This window comes from Dipodomys spectabilis, unplaced genomic scaffold (genome assembly GCF_019054845.1).
Source record: "Dipodomys spectabilis isolate Male_0828 unplaced genomic scaffold, ASM1905484v1 ptg000163l, whole genome shotgun sequence".
Classification (NCBI taxonomy): Eukaryota; Metazoa; Chordata; class Mammalia; order Rodentia; family Heteromyidae; genus Dipodomys; species Dipodomys spectabilis.
Window position 1 is genome coordinate 13092583 of NW_024870840.1, and position 18358 is coordinate 13110940.

General features: G+C 36.5%; 1 protein-coding gene across 3 annotated transcripts in view; it reads left to right on the forward strand.

Annotated features, from left to right (window-relative positions):
* LOC122119294 (PARP1 binding protein) overlaps nt 1–18358 on the forward strand; it is a 49183-nt gene that overhangs the window by 13529 nt on the left and 17296 nt on the right. For all 3 annotated transcript variants that reach the window (XM_042693364.1, XM_042693363.1, XM_042693365.1), the window contains 3 exons: nt 5155–5259; nt 10722–10892; nt 12227–12381. In XM_042693364.1, coding sequence (XP_042549298.1) covers nt 5155–5259; nt 10722–10892; nt 12227–12381 — 431 coding nt within the window. The remainder of the gene's footprint in view (nt 1–5154; nt 5260–10721; nt 10893–12226; nt 12382–18358) is intronic.

Below are 18358 nucleotides of genomic sequence, written 5' to 3' on the forward strand. Positions count from 1 at the left end.
TCCCTCAGCTCTTCAGCCCAAGGCTAGCACTCTACTACTTGAGCCACAGTACCACTTATGGCTTTTCCTGCATATGTGGTGCTGAGGAATTGAACCCCAGGGCCTCATGCATGCAAGGCAAGCACTCTACCACTGAGCCACCTTCCCAGCCCTGGAATGTAAATTTAAAAATTAAGTGGAATATATCTCTCGGAGTTCATTTTGTCTACAAGAGATTTTATAAACTATTTAAGAATATCTTTGAACATATATAGTTTTTTAAGTGTTGAAATACTTTATCTTAACTTTTGTTGAGTGCTAATAAGGTATAATAACTAAATGTAATAAATAATAAATATATAATAACTAAAATAACTAATTACAGCAAAAGATTGAAGAAAACCTTTTTAGCTAATTATATAAATCTCTACTCTTAAAACTAGATTAAGCTAAGCTCTAGTGGCTCACTCCTTTAACCCTAGCTATTCAAGAGATTAAGGTCTGAGAACTTCGGTTTAAAGGCAGCACGTGCAGGAAAATCCATGAGACTTATCTCCAATCAACTATCAAAATGGCAGAAGTGGAACTGTGGCTCAAATGGTAGAGCACTAGTCTTGAGCGAAAAAGCTCAGAAACATTGCCCAGGCCCCAAGTTTAGGCCTCAGGAATGGTATGCATGCGCTATACTACAAGTAGTGTAGAGTCTTCTGTAAACAATGCTTAATGATACACACTTAGCACTCTCATAGTTCTATGACTATCATGGAGGCCCATTGAACTATCATGTTTGTTATTTTACTCTCTCTTATTTGTTGGTTGCTATCTTCAAGACCATTTCCTGGTCCATTATGACGGAAGTTTCAGACATTTTTATTTATTTTTAAAAATTTTTAACTCCACTCTCCCCCACCTTCCCAGCCCCCACCCTGTTTTTTTTTTTTTTTTAGCAAGAAATAGAACAGAATTTTCTCTTTTTAGGGAGTTATAGCTCCTTTGCTTCCATTTCATTACTCAAAGCTTAGTCATATGGCTATACCAAGCTGAAAAGTGCAGTAACATAGTCTTCATTATGTTTAATAACATACTAGAATAAAAGCTAAAGCTGTATAAAGAAGAAGGGGAAAATGGATACTGAGGTACAGGTTTTTGTATTTGCCACATTGGTCTATCAAGGAAATGATATATTCATGTAAAACTTCTCCCCACATGACCACAAGTGTATACTCATACTGAAGTAGAGATACTTATGATTGAAGATTGATTTTTGGTCTTTCCTAGCTGTATTTTATTTGCTTCACTATGTTTTACATAACTAATTTATAAAGGCTAATTAATAAGCACTGAGCTATGGGAACAATAAAATCTGATTATCTAATGATACCATGGGATACTGATATTTTGGGGCATATTGTTTTCATCCAATCTTTGGCCCCTGTTTTAAGTTCTTTTAAAAAGTTTTCTTATTTTAATGGATCAACTAATAAAATGGAATATGTAAGGATACACATTTCAGATTGACTATATGGAAAGTTGTCTTCAACATTCCCTCTTTATTCCTTCATTTGAAATAGTAATACATGAGGAAAATTTTTGGAGTTAATGTTTGTTAACACCAGTACCTTGGTCTAATACTTATATTTGCGCCATGGACATTTCCAATGAGGGGAAAGTAGACAAGAAAATATATCCCTAGATCAATTTCTAAAAAAAATAAAATATAGCCTCAATTTGTACTAAAAGTCTAAGGTTTTACATCAAAATATTCCAAATTTTATGATCTTAACTTTTCATGACCCTGATAGGTTTTGTTGTTGTTGTTGATGATTTTTTGTTGTAACTTAAATTTAAGGCAGGAATGATGAGATAATGAGCTAAGAGGACAGTTGTGGAACTGTGTATGTGGTAATTTGAACAGACTCCCTTTCCCTTGTTTATAATTTATCTTCTGAGGAACTGTAGGCATATGGTACCCTTTAAGGCTTTGAATTCTAAGTGTGGTCTAAGTGGAGCAGTTTGGTCCAGGACTTTCTTTCTTATGAACTGTGAGTATCTGGAACACTGCATCAGAGACCCAGTCAGGGTGAGGAGTGAAAATGAGAAAAAATATCTGAGAAGGTAGAGCCACAGAGATCTGTAGTTCCTCTGAGCCAGGTCAACAAAGGTCGTTTGTGAGCTGATTGAATAACTTATGGCTCTAGCCAGAAGTAGCTGCATTACTTCCTGTTAATAAGAGAGAATGCAAGACTTCATTGGCCAGTCAGCATGTGACTCCCATCCTGCACTATGGACATAGAAGCCATTTTACATTCTGTCACTTACAGAGCCGACATGTCAGCTGAGACCCAAAGAGCCAATGAAGAAAAACAAACTATCCAAAAAGTCACCAGGAGCTAGAGAAGGGCAAGTTAGCTGGCAACCCATGTGCCCACATAATAATGCAGTCACAGAGGACTGACAACTTGAACATACGAGCACATTACTTAAGAGAACTCATAACACCTAAGTACCCAAAAAAGGCACGTTCGTTTGTGTCTCAGTATGAGTGCCACAGCTACGTCAGCTTGGGCTCAAGGACCAGCACTGGCACGTGCTGCAACTGCCTTGGACAGCTTTTCCGGTTGGAAATGGGGTGGAGCTAGAGATGAAGGGGTTGAACTCCGGACAGGAAAGCCCTGCTTTGCAAATGGGGCCACCTTTGAGAAAGCCCATAAAACAAAAGACTCCCGAGGAAGCAAGCTTCAGCAGGAGCGCAAGATCACCAGAAGTTGCCCCTTACATTGAGGAAGAGGGTCCAGGGGATAGGTTCCGGCTATCTGCATGTACTTCCCAGGACTTCTGTAGGCATCTGGCAGGGATTGGCTCCACAGCGGCTTCCACAAAGAGACGACCTATTCTCCAGGCCTCCGAGGGGCTCCACGGGCAGTTAGGGTCTGGCATGGACCCCTTGGTTCCTGGGGAAGAATCTACTGCCTTTGTTCGGATGGCTCAGCAGCAGCGGCAAAAGCAGAAGCAAAAGTCTTTCCCAAGGGGTCCTCAAAATTCAAGGGTGCCCAGGAATCACCACACAGTCCACAGGGGGAGATGGGGCCCAATGAAGCCGGCAGCTGCCATGGAGCGGGTGAGGCAGTGGGAAAGCATCCTGCTTCAGAACATTGAAGAAGCCACTCAGCATCACCTCACTGTGGAAATTGCGAAGAAACCTGCAGCCACAGAGTTCCAGTTTAACACACACACAGCCAGCTGGAAGCCTACCAAGTTCACACATGTCAGAGACACTCATGGACCTATTGGCTACTAAACCGAAAGCTAGACTTTATTTATTCTAATAAATGTTTTCCCTAATCACTTTATCAAAAAAAATGTTTTCTTTTTTTCCCTCCAGTTCTATCCATCTCTTTCTTTTACTGCTTTCCCAGCTTCCCCTTCTGGTATTTTGGACAGGTGTACTAGCTCTCCTCAGGAAAGTCTATAAGAACGTATTGCCAGAGTAGAACCAAAATGCCAATCTCTAAGGAAATCACACATGTGAGTGAAAAATTTCATGTAATAGATTCTACTAATAGGCAGGTCTAAGTATTCTGTTTTAAGAGACAAGTAAAAAAAAAACATCATAAGCTTCAGATTGGGTGGAAAGTATTCCTTACCATTCTTCCTGGAACTCCAGACATTGACGTGGAGGTTTCCAACAGAGAATTGTGATCAAGAAGGGATCAGAAGGAGGTTGGCAATGACAGTTACTGAGACAGTTCAGATTTCATCCATTGATGTTCTGTGTGCTGTGTGGAATGTTACAACACATGCCTGTTATGAGTTATTTCCTCCTATATAAATTGACTATTCTACTGGCTCACTAAACCTTGTGTAGCAATTATCAGGTTATAAAACTGTCAATCATGAAAGAGGAGGAAATGTTGAAAATATAAAGAAGCAGAAACTTCTTATGTAGTTATGTAGAAATAAATACATTAGGGTGCATCCTTCCAAGCTTTATGAAAAGCCAACAACTTTTATAAAAACTTAGAAAAATTGTTTTTCTGATATAACAGGTATATTAGTATGAGATGCAAATTTGTATCTTGAAAATTGTGCCCAATAAAACAGGAAAGTATATAATTGAAAAAACGAAAGAAAAGATCTGACTTCTAGATCTAACCTCCAAGTTAGATCTTGAAGTTGGAGGTTCTATCTAGATTTAAGAAAATGATAAAGAGTCCTAGAGGGAAAAACATGCATATGAAGGTATAATTAAATATGTAAACGTATGCTAAAACAAAATTATATATTATATATAGAAACTATATTTCTATATTATAATTGTAATGTGGAAGTATTATAACAATATAATACATATTATTGATATTGTAATATTGGCTGGAAAGTAATGAGTCTGAGGCTGATGAGTTTATCAAGATATATACCTAGACTTATATATATAGAGAGCGAGAAAAAAAGATACATACCTAGGTAAGAGTGTAGTACAGTTTCTATTACAGAGTTCCTTTAAACATAATTAATATTCAGTTTAATTATAATTCAGATATTATCAATATAATAGTGTGTCCTGAAAGAGGAGGTTGGCAACCTGAAAATCACATCCCCAACCAAGATAATCATCTGTAAGTCAAGTTAAAGGAAGGATTGGTGAGAATGTGGGAAAGATGTGTGCTAACATCTATGATGAATTCCCTATAAGCTTAGGGACTGACAACAAATGTCAAGTAATACTCCACATATGAGCATCAGGGACACTAGATGGAAGATATTCTTAGTGGTCTATCTAGCAACTATTAGTAATACCCCATATTTTATTAGTGTTTATTTTCTACGTCTTTAAAGGTCCACATTTTCTCATTTGGAAAATGAATACTTAGCTTATGACTGATAATGTCCTGGTAATGATTACAAAAAAGAAAACAAAAGGTGGCTAGGAATGTGGCTCAGTGGTAGAGTGCTTCCCTAGCATGCATGAAGCCCCAGGTTCAATTCCTCAGGACCACATAAACAGAAAAAGCCGGAAGTGGTGCTGTGGCTCAAGTGGTAGAGCACTAGCCCTGAGCAAAAGAAGCTCAGGGACAGTGCCCAAGCCCTGAGTTTAAACCCCAGGACTGGCAAAAAAAAAAAAAGAAAACAAAAGGTAAGCCAGTTTTTATTAGCAATGCCTTATATTTCCTACAGATTGAACTACGGGATTTTCTGTCTGGCAAAAGTTATGCAATAGCTGATGGAACTAATGTTTACGAACCCACATCACCAATGAAACTCAAGCAGGAGAATGGAAAGGTACTGATAAGTTGCCTGTGAGTTCAAGCAGAGTATGATTCCCTTCAAATCACTGAATTTGGCATTTCATATGAGTTAACTAATACTTGAGTCTTTTTAAAATTCTCACAATTTTAAAAATTTATTTAAATAAAACTTTTGGTAAGTAAATCATATATTGGAGGCTAGTTTACACATCATATAAATCAGGGTCTTTATGGATTTGGGCTAGAGTAACTGGTACTGAGCAAATATGGGTACCATTCAGAGTACCAAAGAAGTTGTTAAAAGTTCTAGACTGTCAGGGTTCTTGGATCTTCCTCTTTGGTAATTTTATTGTTTTAGGTAATTGATTCTTGTGTGGCTGTTTCACTACTGATGTATTAGGAGTCTGATGACAAGGTTTACCATACAAACAAACCACAAGAAAGTGCCATGTACATGTTTAATGCAATTTTACCTTCAACTGACTGTTAAGATTAAGCTAGGCACCTATGTATAGTAATGGGAGTTAACATTTATTAGTTTCTAGAAGTAATAAAATCACCATTGTTAAGATAAAAGTTTAAATATATTCTCAAAGTCAATAAAATTGTATTTAACATGTTTGAATACATTGGGGGGGGGGGGCTGAGGATGTTGGAACTCAAGGCCTCTTTTTTACTCAGAGCTAGTGCTCTACTACTTGAACCATTCTTCCAGTTGGCATTTTTGCTGGTTAATGGAGATAAGAGTCAGGCTTTTCTACCCTGGCTATCTTCCAACCATTATCCTCAGATCTCAGATTCCTGAGGAGATAGTATTATAAGACACTTGCTTGCTTCCAACATATTTTAAAACTATACACCTATTTTTGTAATTGCTTCAGTAACTTTGATGAATTGCTTTTTTTTAGGAAATGTTACTGAGAAGAGTCTTCTATAAGTTACATATTTTATAGATTGCACTTAAAAAATCATCACTACTTTCAAATAAATACCTATAGACTAGTCCCTGGATTTATGGGTGTACCTTTTATTGGCATCAATTTATTTTCATGTCTAATTTAAAGCTGCCAACATCCTGTGGCATCTCAAATTGTTTAGCATACCGTTCCTAAAAATGAGCGATAACCATGATATCAATCTTCTCTATTTGTCCCTAAAATGGTCTTTATAAATTATTTTAATTAATAAACATTCTCCTAATATTTTGTCTTTTTTATTTGCTGAATACTATGCAATTTTAATTTAATTTAACTTATTTATTTCTCTTCTGTATTTTTCATAATTTCTTAAAAGCTTAGAGTTAGGCTTAACATTTTGCAAGAAACACTTTATAAGTGACCTAGAACATTTAATTTTGTACTTCATCAGAAAATAACTCAGCATATTCTAAGCTGCCAGATCTCTCCAGTATAAAGATCTAGTTTTCCCATTCCTATCAGCAAAGGTCTATGGGGTGATAGTTTGTTTGGCACTGTGTAAATGATCCTGTTTCACAACAAACTTTCAGTTAATGTTATTTAATGCATGCATTGATGATCCTTGTCTGAGGCAATTATTTGTTTAGCATTTGTAGATAGTGAGTTTCTAATTGTTACATGATTACATTAATTACTTGCTGTTGCCATTTCCAGTAAGGCAAAATTTTACCTGGATAAAGTATGAATCTCTGAAAATGTCAAGGCCACTGCTTAATTCTCTACCAATTTTGGAGTAGACATAATAGATATATGTAAGAGGCAAATTATATATTTTTTCTATTTATCTTTCTCTTTTGTATGTATATTTCTGTGGATTCACACATGATTGTGTGTGTGTGTGTGTGTGTGTGTATGTGTGTATATGTGTGTCAGCTTAGTGGCTCAAGTGGTTTTTGTGCTCAAGGCTAACGCTCTACTCCTTGAGCCACAGTTCCATTTCTAGTTTTTAGATGATGTATTGGAGATATCAGAGTCTAATGGGGACTTTTCTGCCCGCGCTGTGATCCTCAGATCTCAGCTGTAGCTAGGATTACAGGCATGAGCACACATGAATTTTTAATTATTCACTTGGTTACACACGTGTAGTTTTGATGTTAGTATAGAAGGAACCCATTTAGACAGCTCCTGTATCTTCTTTCACATGCCCTATTGGAGATTTTGTTTTGTTTTATCCAGGTTCTGGAGCTTGAACTTAGAGCCAAGGCAGTGCTATCCCTAAGCTATTTTGCATAAGGCTAGAACTCAACTACTTCAGCCACAGCTCTACTTCCAGCTCTTTTGATGGTTGGAAGTAAGAGTTTCACAGACTTTCCTGAATGGGGTGGCTTTGAACAGTTCTGAGCCTCCTAAGAGCTAGGGTTACAGGTATGAGCCATCAGTGGCTGGCCTTACATGAACATTTTTTTTTTTCCTTTTTGGTGTCAGAAAATATCCCAAGTCTATCGTCAGTGTTTACTGTTCAGACTGACAGTTAATAGCCAAACTATTGTTAGTTTGATCAACAGGGGCGTGAACTCATAACTCAGGGCCTGGGCACTGCCCCTAGCTTTTTTTGCTCAAAGGTAACACTCTGCTACTTGAGCCACAGATCTACTTCCATTTGTAATTGTGGGACTGTTTGAGATGATTGGAGAGGCTAAAAGAAAAGTGAATGTTCCGGGCTGGGAAGGTGGCTCAGTGGTAGAGCGCTTGCCTTGCATGCATGAGGCCCTGGGTTCGATTCCTCAGCACCACATAAGCAAAAAGAAAAAAGCCAGAAGTGGTGCTGTGGCTTAAGTGGTAGAGCGCTAGCCTTGAGCTGAAGAGCTGAGGGACAGTGCCCAAGCTCAGAGTTCAAGCCCCACGAATGACAAAAAAAAAAAAAGAAAAGAAAAAAGAAAAGTGAACGTTCAAGGGTGAACAATATTGAAATACTTTGTACTGATACATGGAGTTGTCATAATGAAACTCAGTTAAAGCCACTGAGTAATATAGATAATGGGGTGAGTATGAGGAGGTCAATCTGATTACAGAATATGCATGTATTAAATACTGTGTGGAAACATGAACAATTAGCAAAGAGTGCCTGTACAAACTCTTAAATTTTTTTCAATTTAGAAAAACTTTCTTCAACTGTAGGCTGAATACTTATATCTCAGTAAGAATGCAGGGACAGGAAATGAAACTAAGAACTGTAAGCAACCTTAAAGTATCCAATTTCTGGGGCTGGGAGGGTGGCTCAGTGGTAGAGTGCTTGCCTTGCATGCATGAGGCCCTGAGTTCGATTCCTCAGCACCACATAAGCAGAAAAATCGGGAAGTGGTACTGTGGCTCAAGTGGTAGAGTGCTAGCCTTGAGCTGAAGAGCTGAGGGACAGCACCCAGGCCCAGAGTTCAAACCCCATGAATGACAATAGCAAAAATGGATCCAATTTCTCAAGAAACATAGCAAATACTTTGTGCTATGGGTAGAACTAGTTTATTAAGCAAAGAGAACAATATCCTTGTTTGGTAAAGCTTTAGTTTTGTGGATTTTTTTTTTCAGTGTAGGCCTTTGCCAACCATTCTTATATGGATTGCTTGTCTAAAGAACCTCCTTAAAATCCACTTGCACATACAAGAGTAAGGAAACCACAACTGCCACGTTATCTGACCACAATGATAGAGATAGATTTCCAGTGGTAGCCATGAGTTAAAACACTCCATCTGTGAAGACTCCAGGATACTCCCCCCATGATGTTTGCCCAGCGTTGCAAATCACAAGGGTAGAACTTGTTAGCTTTGAAGAGCAAGTTGTATGTGTGGAAGGCTCAGGCTTGATTTTTTTGCTCAATAAGGATCCAGTATATAAATAATAGTAAGGTCTTATTACTTTTGGGCAACAGAAACAGTGAAACAGATTCCATTAAATGTCAGAAATGTAAAAATGTTTCTTATTACAGTGTAAATATCACTTTTTTCTTCCATTGATTTTTTTTTTCTTTTTGGCAAATAGTGTTACTCTTTTCTAAATGTCAAAGAGATAAAGAAGAGATTACTAGTTTAGACATACTGTAGACTAAAAAATCGAAATATTTGCTCTCATAGATGTCATGAAACAGTGGAAGGATAAGGAAATTAAAAGACCAGAAAAGAGGACTGGGAATGTGGTTTAGTGGTAGAGTTCTTGCCTAGCATGCTGAAACCCTGGCTTCTATTCCTCAGTACCACATTTACAGAAAAAGCCAGAAGTGGCACTGTGGCTCAAGTGGTAGAGTGCTAGCTTTGAGCAAAAGCAGCTCAGAGACAGTGCCCAGGACTAGCAAAAATAAACAAAGAAACAAATAAATAAAGCCAGAAAATATTATGATCCATTACAGAGAATTAGAATAGAACCACACAGCATTATCAGATGGTAAAAAGGAAAAGCATGTAAATGTATGCTTTAGACTGGGCTGTGGCTCAAGTGGTACAGTGCTTAGCTAGCGAGCTTGAGGCACTGAGTTAAAATATATTGTGGGGACTGGGAATGTGGCTTAGTGGTAGTATGCCTAGTATTCATCAAGCCCTGGGTTTGATTCCTCAGTAACATATAAACAGAAAAAGTTAGAAGGGGCTCAAGTGGTAGAGTGCTAGCCTTTAGCAAAAGCAGCTCAGGGACAGTGTCCAGGCCTGAGTTCAAGCCCCACGAATGGCAAAATTAAAAAAATAATAATAAAATAAAATAAATTTATAGTGATCAAAGGGAAGATATTCTTAGTGGAAGGTATTCTTAGTAGAAAATCACAAAGGCTCAACAGCTATGTGCATATGATCATATATGTTTATCTAAATGAATTCAAAGAAATTGAAGCAAGGTTTTTTAAATTACCTTTCTTTTTTTCTTCTTGTCACTGTTTTTGATTTCTGTGCCTTTTATCTGTTTGAGGGAGGGTAGAGGGCACAGAAATGGTGAGACAAAGGGTGAACAAATGCAGCCAGTGATACTTACTAGACACTATATTGAAAATGAACTATACAATTTGTGGCGAAGGGGATGTTGGAAGAGGAGAAATAGAGGGAAGAGGTGACACTGTTCAAAAAGAAACATACTCATCTGACTTACGTAACTGTAACCTTTCTTTTTATTTAACTTTATTGTAAGGATAATGTACAGAGGAGTTATAGTTACATAAGTCAGGTAACAAGTACATTTTTTTATTGTCAAGGTGATGTATAGATGGGTTATAGTTATATAAGTAAGGTAATCAGTACATTTCTTGTCAAACTTGTTACCTTAGTACATTTCTTTTTGAACAGTGTCGCCTCTTCCCTTGCTTTCTCCCAATTTTTCCCTCCTGCCTCCTCCCACAAGTTGTATAGTTCATTTTCAACATAGTGTCTAGTATTCATAGTATCTTATTGGATCTGAATTGATTTTGGTTATCCAGTCTCAGTTTTCAATTTATTGGACAATTTTCTTTGTCTAAAACTGAATGAAGTTTTCTGAGTTTTAAAAAATGCATGTAAAAAGAGGTTATTGATTTAGAAAAAATGAACTAAAATGACTAATTTTTGTACAGGTACAGCTACTAGCAAGGAAAATTGTCTTTTCATATTTAAACTTGCTAGTGAATTCAAAGAATGACCTGGCTCTGGCTCACATTCTGAATATTCCTGATAGAGGACTTGGAAAAGAAGCCTTCACTGACTTGAAACATGCTGCTCAGGAGAAACAGATGTCTATGTTTTTGGTATGGATGTGTTGATGTGTGTACCTTAATATAGTGTTCTTGTAATATGACAAAACAACTTTTAAGTGGTAAATTTCTATTTTATCTCTATATTTAAAAATCCATGGCAGGTTTTTTTTTCACCCACTATATCTTTTTAAGTTTGGTAAAGAAAAAATTATCTAAAGCAGTGTTTCCCTACTTTATACTTTGCAGAATATTAGCTCTGGTAATTTTTTGTTTTTTGATTGAGACAAGGTTTTTACCTTGTAACTCAGTGCTGGCAATATAGATTTGTAACTCTATGCCCAACTTTGATAAATTTTTGTATGTTTTTTATTGTAAAAATGCTGTACAGAGGGGTTACAGTTACATGAGCAAGGTAATGAGTACATTTCCTATTGAGCATTGTTGCCTCCTCCTTTGTTTTTTCCCCCTACCATCCCTTCCCTCCTACCTCCACAACTACCCCCCACCCCCAACTTTGATAAACTTTTGAATAGGTGTTTCCAAAGGCAGAAAGTCTCTGTTAAATACTCCCTGAGTAAACTATGCCAAGGGAAAATTTAGAAATAGTATATCTCCCTGATGATTTACACATAGCACTGTGTGTATATCAAGAGCTTGGAGAAATCCTGCCACAAAGAAATTTACTGGTAACTTTTAAGAGTTAACTTTGTTAGTTAGCCTATTGTTTCTGAAGTTATGCCCATGGAACTTCTTGTAAAGTGTTGACATTTCATAGGGTTTGTCCCTCTAACAGTTATGTCTTAGAAAATGCTATGTTAGAACATTTTTGTCTTCGGTGGGACACTCTTCTGTATAGCCATCGCATGTGTGTGTTTAATTATTGTAGAGATAAGTCTTTTTAACTACGTGATCAAAAACCAAAAATGTGAATGCTAGATGGAATTTAGTAACTATGTAATCTATTTATTTCACAGTAAAGGTAAAATAAATATTTGGAAGTACTGATTAACAGATTAATTCGCTTATCTAACACAACAGATCAGTTAACGCTGAAAATGAGTTTATTTTATATGACAATTTTGATAGTCATAAAGCTAGGTAAAAATGTATTCATAAGCAGATTCTTTATAATCAATGATCTATATTTAATCTTTAATTTGTTTTCACCTGCAATTCGTATCATTGGTACCCTTGTTGGTATGAATTTTGGATGGCACTAGTCTCTATGGTTTTATGCCTGAATCAGAGTTTGATAGGAGCCATAAAACTTGTCACATTTTACCTGAAAATTTAGAATTTTATAACTTTACCTAGTTCCATGACTTAAATTTCAATTTTAACTCAGTAAAACTTAAATGTAACTGAATCATTCATTTCATTCATAGGTGGCCACATCGTTTATTAGAACAATAGAACTTGGAGGGAAAGGATATGCACCATCATCATCTGATCCTTTAAGGACCCATATAAAGGGATTGTCTAATTTTATTAATTTCATTGACAAATTAGATGAGATTCTTGGAGAAGTACCAAATCCAAGGTAATAGCTCTTCATAAATTACCAATGTGTATTATTCATTGATTTTTTAAAACCTTACAACATCAACAGTAGGAATGAAAAAAATACTGAAATGATCGAGTATCATCACATCAAAAGTAGAGAGAGGAAACATAACTATCTAGATGAATAAATCATAATTCCATAGACTTCCTCCTTAAATTTCTATTTCATTATTCTAAAGTTTTTGCTGAAATTTAAAGGCATATGCAAACCAAACTTGATTAAGAGTGAGGGTACTCCTTACCTTTATTTAGAAGAAACATTTTTGACAACTGGAAACTGAATAGATTATTTTCATTTAACCTTTCATTTACTAATGAAACTGATACCAAGAATGATTTTGAGTCTGGGAGTGTAAGTGATTGAGAAGAGTTGCACCATGGTTCAAAGGCAAAACTCACAATTCGAAGTTATATAGAGATAACCTAAAAAGGTGTGCAGGGAATGAGAAAACATTAATTTTTGTAAATATATTTTTATTGTAAGGATACTGTACAGAGAGGTTACAGTTACATGAGTAAGGTAATGAGTACATTTACTGTGGAGCATTGTTACCCAATCCTTTGTTTTTTCCTTACCATCCCTTCCCTCCCCTCCTCTCCAACTTCTCCCTCCCCACAACCCCCAAGTTGTAAAATTTGTTTTCAACATAGTATCTTATATATCTCATTGCTACAGTGGATCAACATATATCCTTATTTCAGCATTTTGTTATTTCCCTTCTCCTCCCCAAATTAGAAAAATGTATATACAAGATTCAGGGCATCGGATTCAAATACAGTGAAAACGGGTTATAGCATGGGGGAAGAACATACAAAAGAAACAAAAAAAAAATCACACAGTACATTAAAAAGAACAGCAACAAAGATAAAACCTCTTGTGTCCCTATCTTGGGCTAATATTTCACTTAGCATCATCTCATATGGTCATATGTACATAGATTTTGACCTTTTCTGCTTGTCTAGATACATACTAGTTATTGCAAATAAAGGAGACCCTGGGACCTATGTTTTGACATAACTGATTTATAGGAGGCCAAATTCAATTCAGAGTCTAGGAGACAAGACAGAGGTCCTCCTCATGGTCTCTAAGACCATGTTTATATGTAAACATGGGATTACAGCGGAAATGAGATTACTTCATTATTTCCCATCACTCTCTTGCTGATATTATTGACACTCGAAAACAGAAAGGAAACCCACTTTCACAGGTAACTGACGTTTCTCTTTCTCTCTCCCTCTTGGATTTTGTTGTGAGGGTGATGGGGGTTGCAGTTGCATGAGTTGGGCAATATGTGTATTTCTTTTTGAGCAGTGTCATCCCTTCCTTCGTTTTCCCCCTCCTGAACCCCCTTCTTCCCAAGTTGTATGGTTTATTTCCAGCATAGTGTCTGGTGAGTGTCATTGTTGAATTGGTTCACCATTTGTCCCACTGTTTCTGTGCTTCTCCTTCGCCTCCCCAAATCAGATAGACATATATAGGATAGGGGTTTACAGAGATCTGGGGCAGTGGCAAGGGAATAAACTAAAGGAAATTATATATATATGTGTGTGTGTGTGTGTGTGTGTAGGACAATTGAAAAAGGTATAATGAATCCTCTATTTTCTACTAGTTACTCTTCATTTTCTTTCTCTTTCTCTTTCTTTTTTCTTTTTGTTGGCTTTTGTGGGGCTTGAACTTGGAACTTGGGCACTGTCCCCTAGCTCTTATGCTCAAGGCTAGTGATCTACCACTTTGAGCCACAGTGTAATTTCCACTTTTCTGGTGGTTTATTGGAGATAAGAGTCTCACAGACTTTCTGTCCAGGCTGGCTTTGAACCATGATCCTCAGATCTTAGCCTCCTCCTCAGCTATTCAGCTAGGATTACAGGCATGAGTCACCAGTGCCTGGCTTCTTTATGTGGATTTTCATTGAGTCTTTTTTTGTTTTTTTTTTGCCAGTCCTGGGGCTTGAACTCAGGGCCTGGATACTATCCTTGAGCTTCTTTCTTTGCTCTAGGCTAGCACTCTACCACTTGTGCCACAGTGCCACTTCTGGCTTTTTCTGTTTATTTGGTACTGAGGATTCAAACCCATGGCTTTGTGCATGCTAGGCAAGCACTCTACCCCTAAGCCACATTCCCAGTTCATCATTGAGACATTTTAACAAACTTACATGATAGGGACCATTAGTACTCCCAGTTTAAAGACCAGAAACGGAATTCCTTTGACCAAGGTATGTGTTACTAAGTAACAGAACTGGCCCCTGATCTCAGTCACTTCTGAAGCCTATTCATTTATCTTATTCTACAAGGCTTTTTGTTATTTTAAGACTCTAGTAATAATTTGTCATTGCACGATTTTATTCTGAATTACACCCTATCTTCTTGTGTGGATATCTATGATGAAGTTAATTTGGAAGAGTGTTTTGAAAATGACTTGTAAACAAAAATCACTGACATTTTCTAAACTCTCAGGTAATATATTGATGAGCCATTTCTTCTGAAATAACAGATAACTAAAATTTCAAACATATTTTCTAAAACTGTATATATAGATACACAGATAGATATAGATAGATATTTAAAATCAAATGGCACTATACATTTATAATTAGAAGTTTTCCTCAGATGAATTTACTTTAACTGTTTTATAGTGTGTATATATTTATCTCCACTACGATGAAATTTGTATGCAGCTTTATGAGTTTTTTTCAATTCTGGATGTTACCTGGTAACTTCCTCTCTTGGAATATGAGGATTTATAACTCATTCTCCATTCCATTCACTCCTCTGCTCCCATTATGTTTAACAGTACTTTATGCTTAGTAATATTTTGTTTAATAATACTTTAGAATTTAAATTATGACTATAAATATTAGCTATAGCTAGACACTATGCTTATTACAGTTGTACTTTCTTGTATAAATTTAGTTTCTCAAGTTAGAAAATAAAAATTTCCCTTTTACTTTGTTTTCTATATGTTTTTCATTTTCTCATTTTCAAGCTTGACAATGGGACGAAAAATTTCTTATTAATACTGGGCCATCTTCCAGGTTGCCTATCACCCTTAAGGGCAATTCTGGAGGACACCTGTCTTTATTTACTTCATACCTTTTGCTTCTTGGGCCCTGGTCAGACTGATAACCATGAAACTTTCTCATCACTTTGCCAGTTTTCTTTGCCTATGCTTTGTTTCTTGGCTTTACTTTTAACTGGCACCCCTTTATTTTGTTCTAGTAGCTTTCTGAGTAATAGCAAATAGAAGCCAAATATCTTTAATTCTGTTCTCACACTTGAGTGTACATGATCTAATAGTATGCCTTATTTATTTCTGTAACACTATTCATCATATGTAATTTGAAATATTTGTACCTTGACAGAGTTTATCTAGATGTTTTTTGTTTGTTTGTTTTAGTTAGTTTTTTTTTTTGGTCCGGTCGTGGGGCCTGAACTCTGGGCCTGGGCGCTATCCCTCAGCTCTTCAGCTCAAGGCTAGCACTCTACCACTTGAGCCACAACGCCACTTCTGGCTTTTTTTTTTTCTACTTATGTGGTACTGGGGAATCGAACCCAGGGCCTCATGCATGCAAGGCAAGCGCTCTACCACTGAGTCACCTTCCCAGCCCCTTTTAGTTAGTTTTGTTCTGCCTTTTTTTCTGTTACAAGCATTCCTAGCATGAATGGTGATTCTTCACTGCTTTTTCAGGTTTAGGAGTGAGGCCCTAGAAAGCTGAGTAGCAGCTTTGGTCAGTGGGCTTACTTACATCATGATGATGTCCAATTATCTTTTTTGTTGGGCACTACTCTTCAAATGCCAGTAACTATCGGTCTTTTCTTTGTGGCTTTCAAAAAAAAATCTTTTCATCCTTTCATTTCTGAAAGCTATAGATCTGTCTGGCAGTAATCTGGGATTTGAGATAGGGAAGGTTGATGCTGCATTTTATTAGGTACAGAATAACACTTCAGGGATCTCAGTACCTTATACTCTCTTGTATACAGTCTAAGCCCTCTCTTTTTCTTGCTTTGGCCTCGTGATCCTCATTGTCCCTCAGCCTTACAACTAGAGGGAAAAATATACTATTATTATTATTATTATTAATCATGTGATTGTACAAAGGGGTTACAATTCCATAAGTCAGGTTATGAGTACAGTGCTTACTGGTCAGTGTCATTCTTCAAGTTTCATAGTACAATTTTTTACAAAATGTACATTGAATATAATGACTACATTTGCTCACACTTTTTCAAGTGTATTAACTCTTGCATCTGCAGGTAAGTTAGTGCTACTTACCAAATAACAGGAATTGTAATACCTTGTAAGGCCAAGGAAGAATGGGATAGGCAGATAGGAAAGAATGAAAATAACAACAGAAAAAAGAAATTAACAACTCTACCATGGCCAGCTTTTCATGAGGCCATCTTAGTTAGGTTGGCTGCATGTCTACACTTTCCACCATGGAATGTATGCTATATTGGAGCTTTAACCTTAAAAATATTTTTAATTAGAGGTTTCATGTTATATGAATTAGTTGGTTCCTTTGTTCAGAAGTTTAAAATGCTGTATTTCAGTTCCTTAGTAAGTACCTGCATATATGTTGGATTAAGTACATATTTATAGAATGTTAAATCTGGTTGAAAATCTTCAGTGTACTCTAATGTTAAAGTTTTTCTTATTTAAAATACTTTAGGAACATTTTTGGTTCTTATTTATTTTGAAAATGTTTATTATCTTAAAGTAGTTGTACAAAGGCTTTGCCATTCTCCAACACAGTTTATGAATACAGTGCATGTTGATCGATGTATTCTAACCCACATCTCCCAACCCATCCCTTCCCCTGTTTATCTTAACTTTAGGTTATGTATTTGATTTTTTGTCATTTAACAAAGCAGTTTGTGGGTACAATGCTTCTTGAGCTGCGTTATCACTTCAACATATTCAACCCCCTTTGACCCACCCATCCCTTATATTTCTCAATTCTGTGGCATATGCAATGAATTCTTGCCTACATTCTCTTCTCTCCTTCATTCTTCTCTCACCCCTTGATCCCTCACTCCTCTCTTACAAGTACCCATTTCCTGGTACTTATTTTGTTGGGCTTCTATTTAGTCTTTAAAGACTTGTATTATTTATGCTCTTTGATGCACTTTATGCAGCATGGTTAATTACATTTAAGTTTTCATAACTCAAAAAATTTGTTTTAAAATTTATTTTGGCAAATGGTTACCAAATTCTTAATTTGGTATAGAAAAACTAGTCATTTAATTGAGAACAAGCAACTACATTAAATTATTTCTTACCCCTTTAAGATACTAGGGTTGGAATTTAGGGCTTGCTGAGGCAGGTGCATAGCAAGGTATATACTTGCTAAGTAGGGTCTTAAGCCATACCCCAAGCCTTCTTTGTTTTTTTTTTTTTTTAAATTGTAAGAATACTGTACAGAGGAGTTACAATTACATGGGAAAGATAATGAGTACATTTCTTATCCTCCTTTTTGTTTCCCCTTCCCATCCCTTCCCATACTCCCTCTCCCCTCCCACTTGATCCTCCTTCCACCCCCCATCAAAGTTGTAAAGTTCATTTTTCGACATAATGACTTATACATCTCATTGTTGCAATGGGTCCACCTGTATCCCTAGTTAAACGATTTGTTTTTTTCCCTTCCCCTCCACAAATTATACCAACATCAAATACAGTGAAAGCATGGTTATACTGTGGGGGAGGGACATACAAAACAACAAAAAAATCATCTTATAAATATGTTAGAAACAATTGCATGAAAGGGAAAAAAAAACAAAAAAAAAACATTTGAATACTTATCCTGGGGTTCAGTCCCCTAACATCAACTTATCTGACCTTTTCTGCTTGACTCAGACATATACTACTTATTGCAAATAAGGGAAACCATGGGACCTATGTTTCTTTGGGCGTGGCTTACTTCACTTAATATAATTTTTTCCAAGTCTTTCCATTTCCT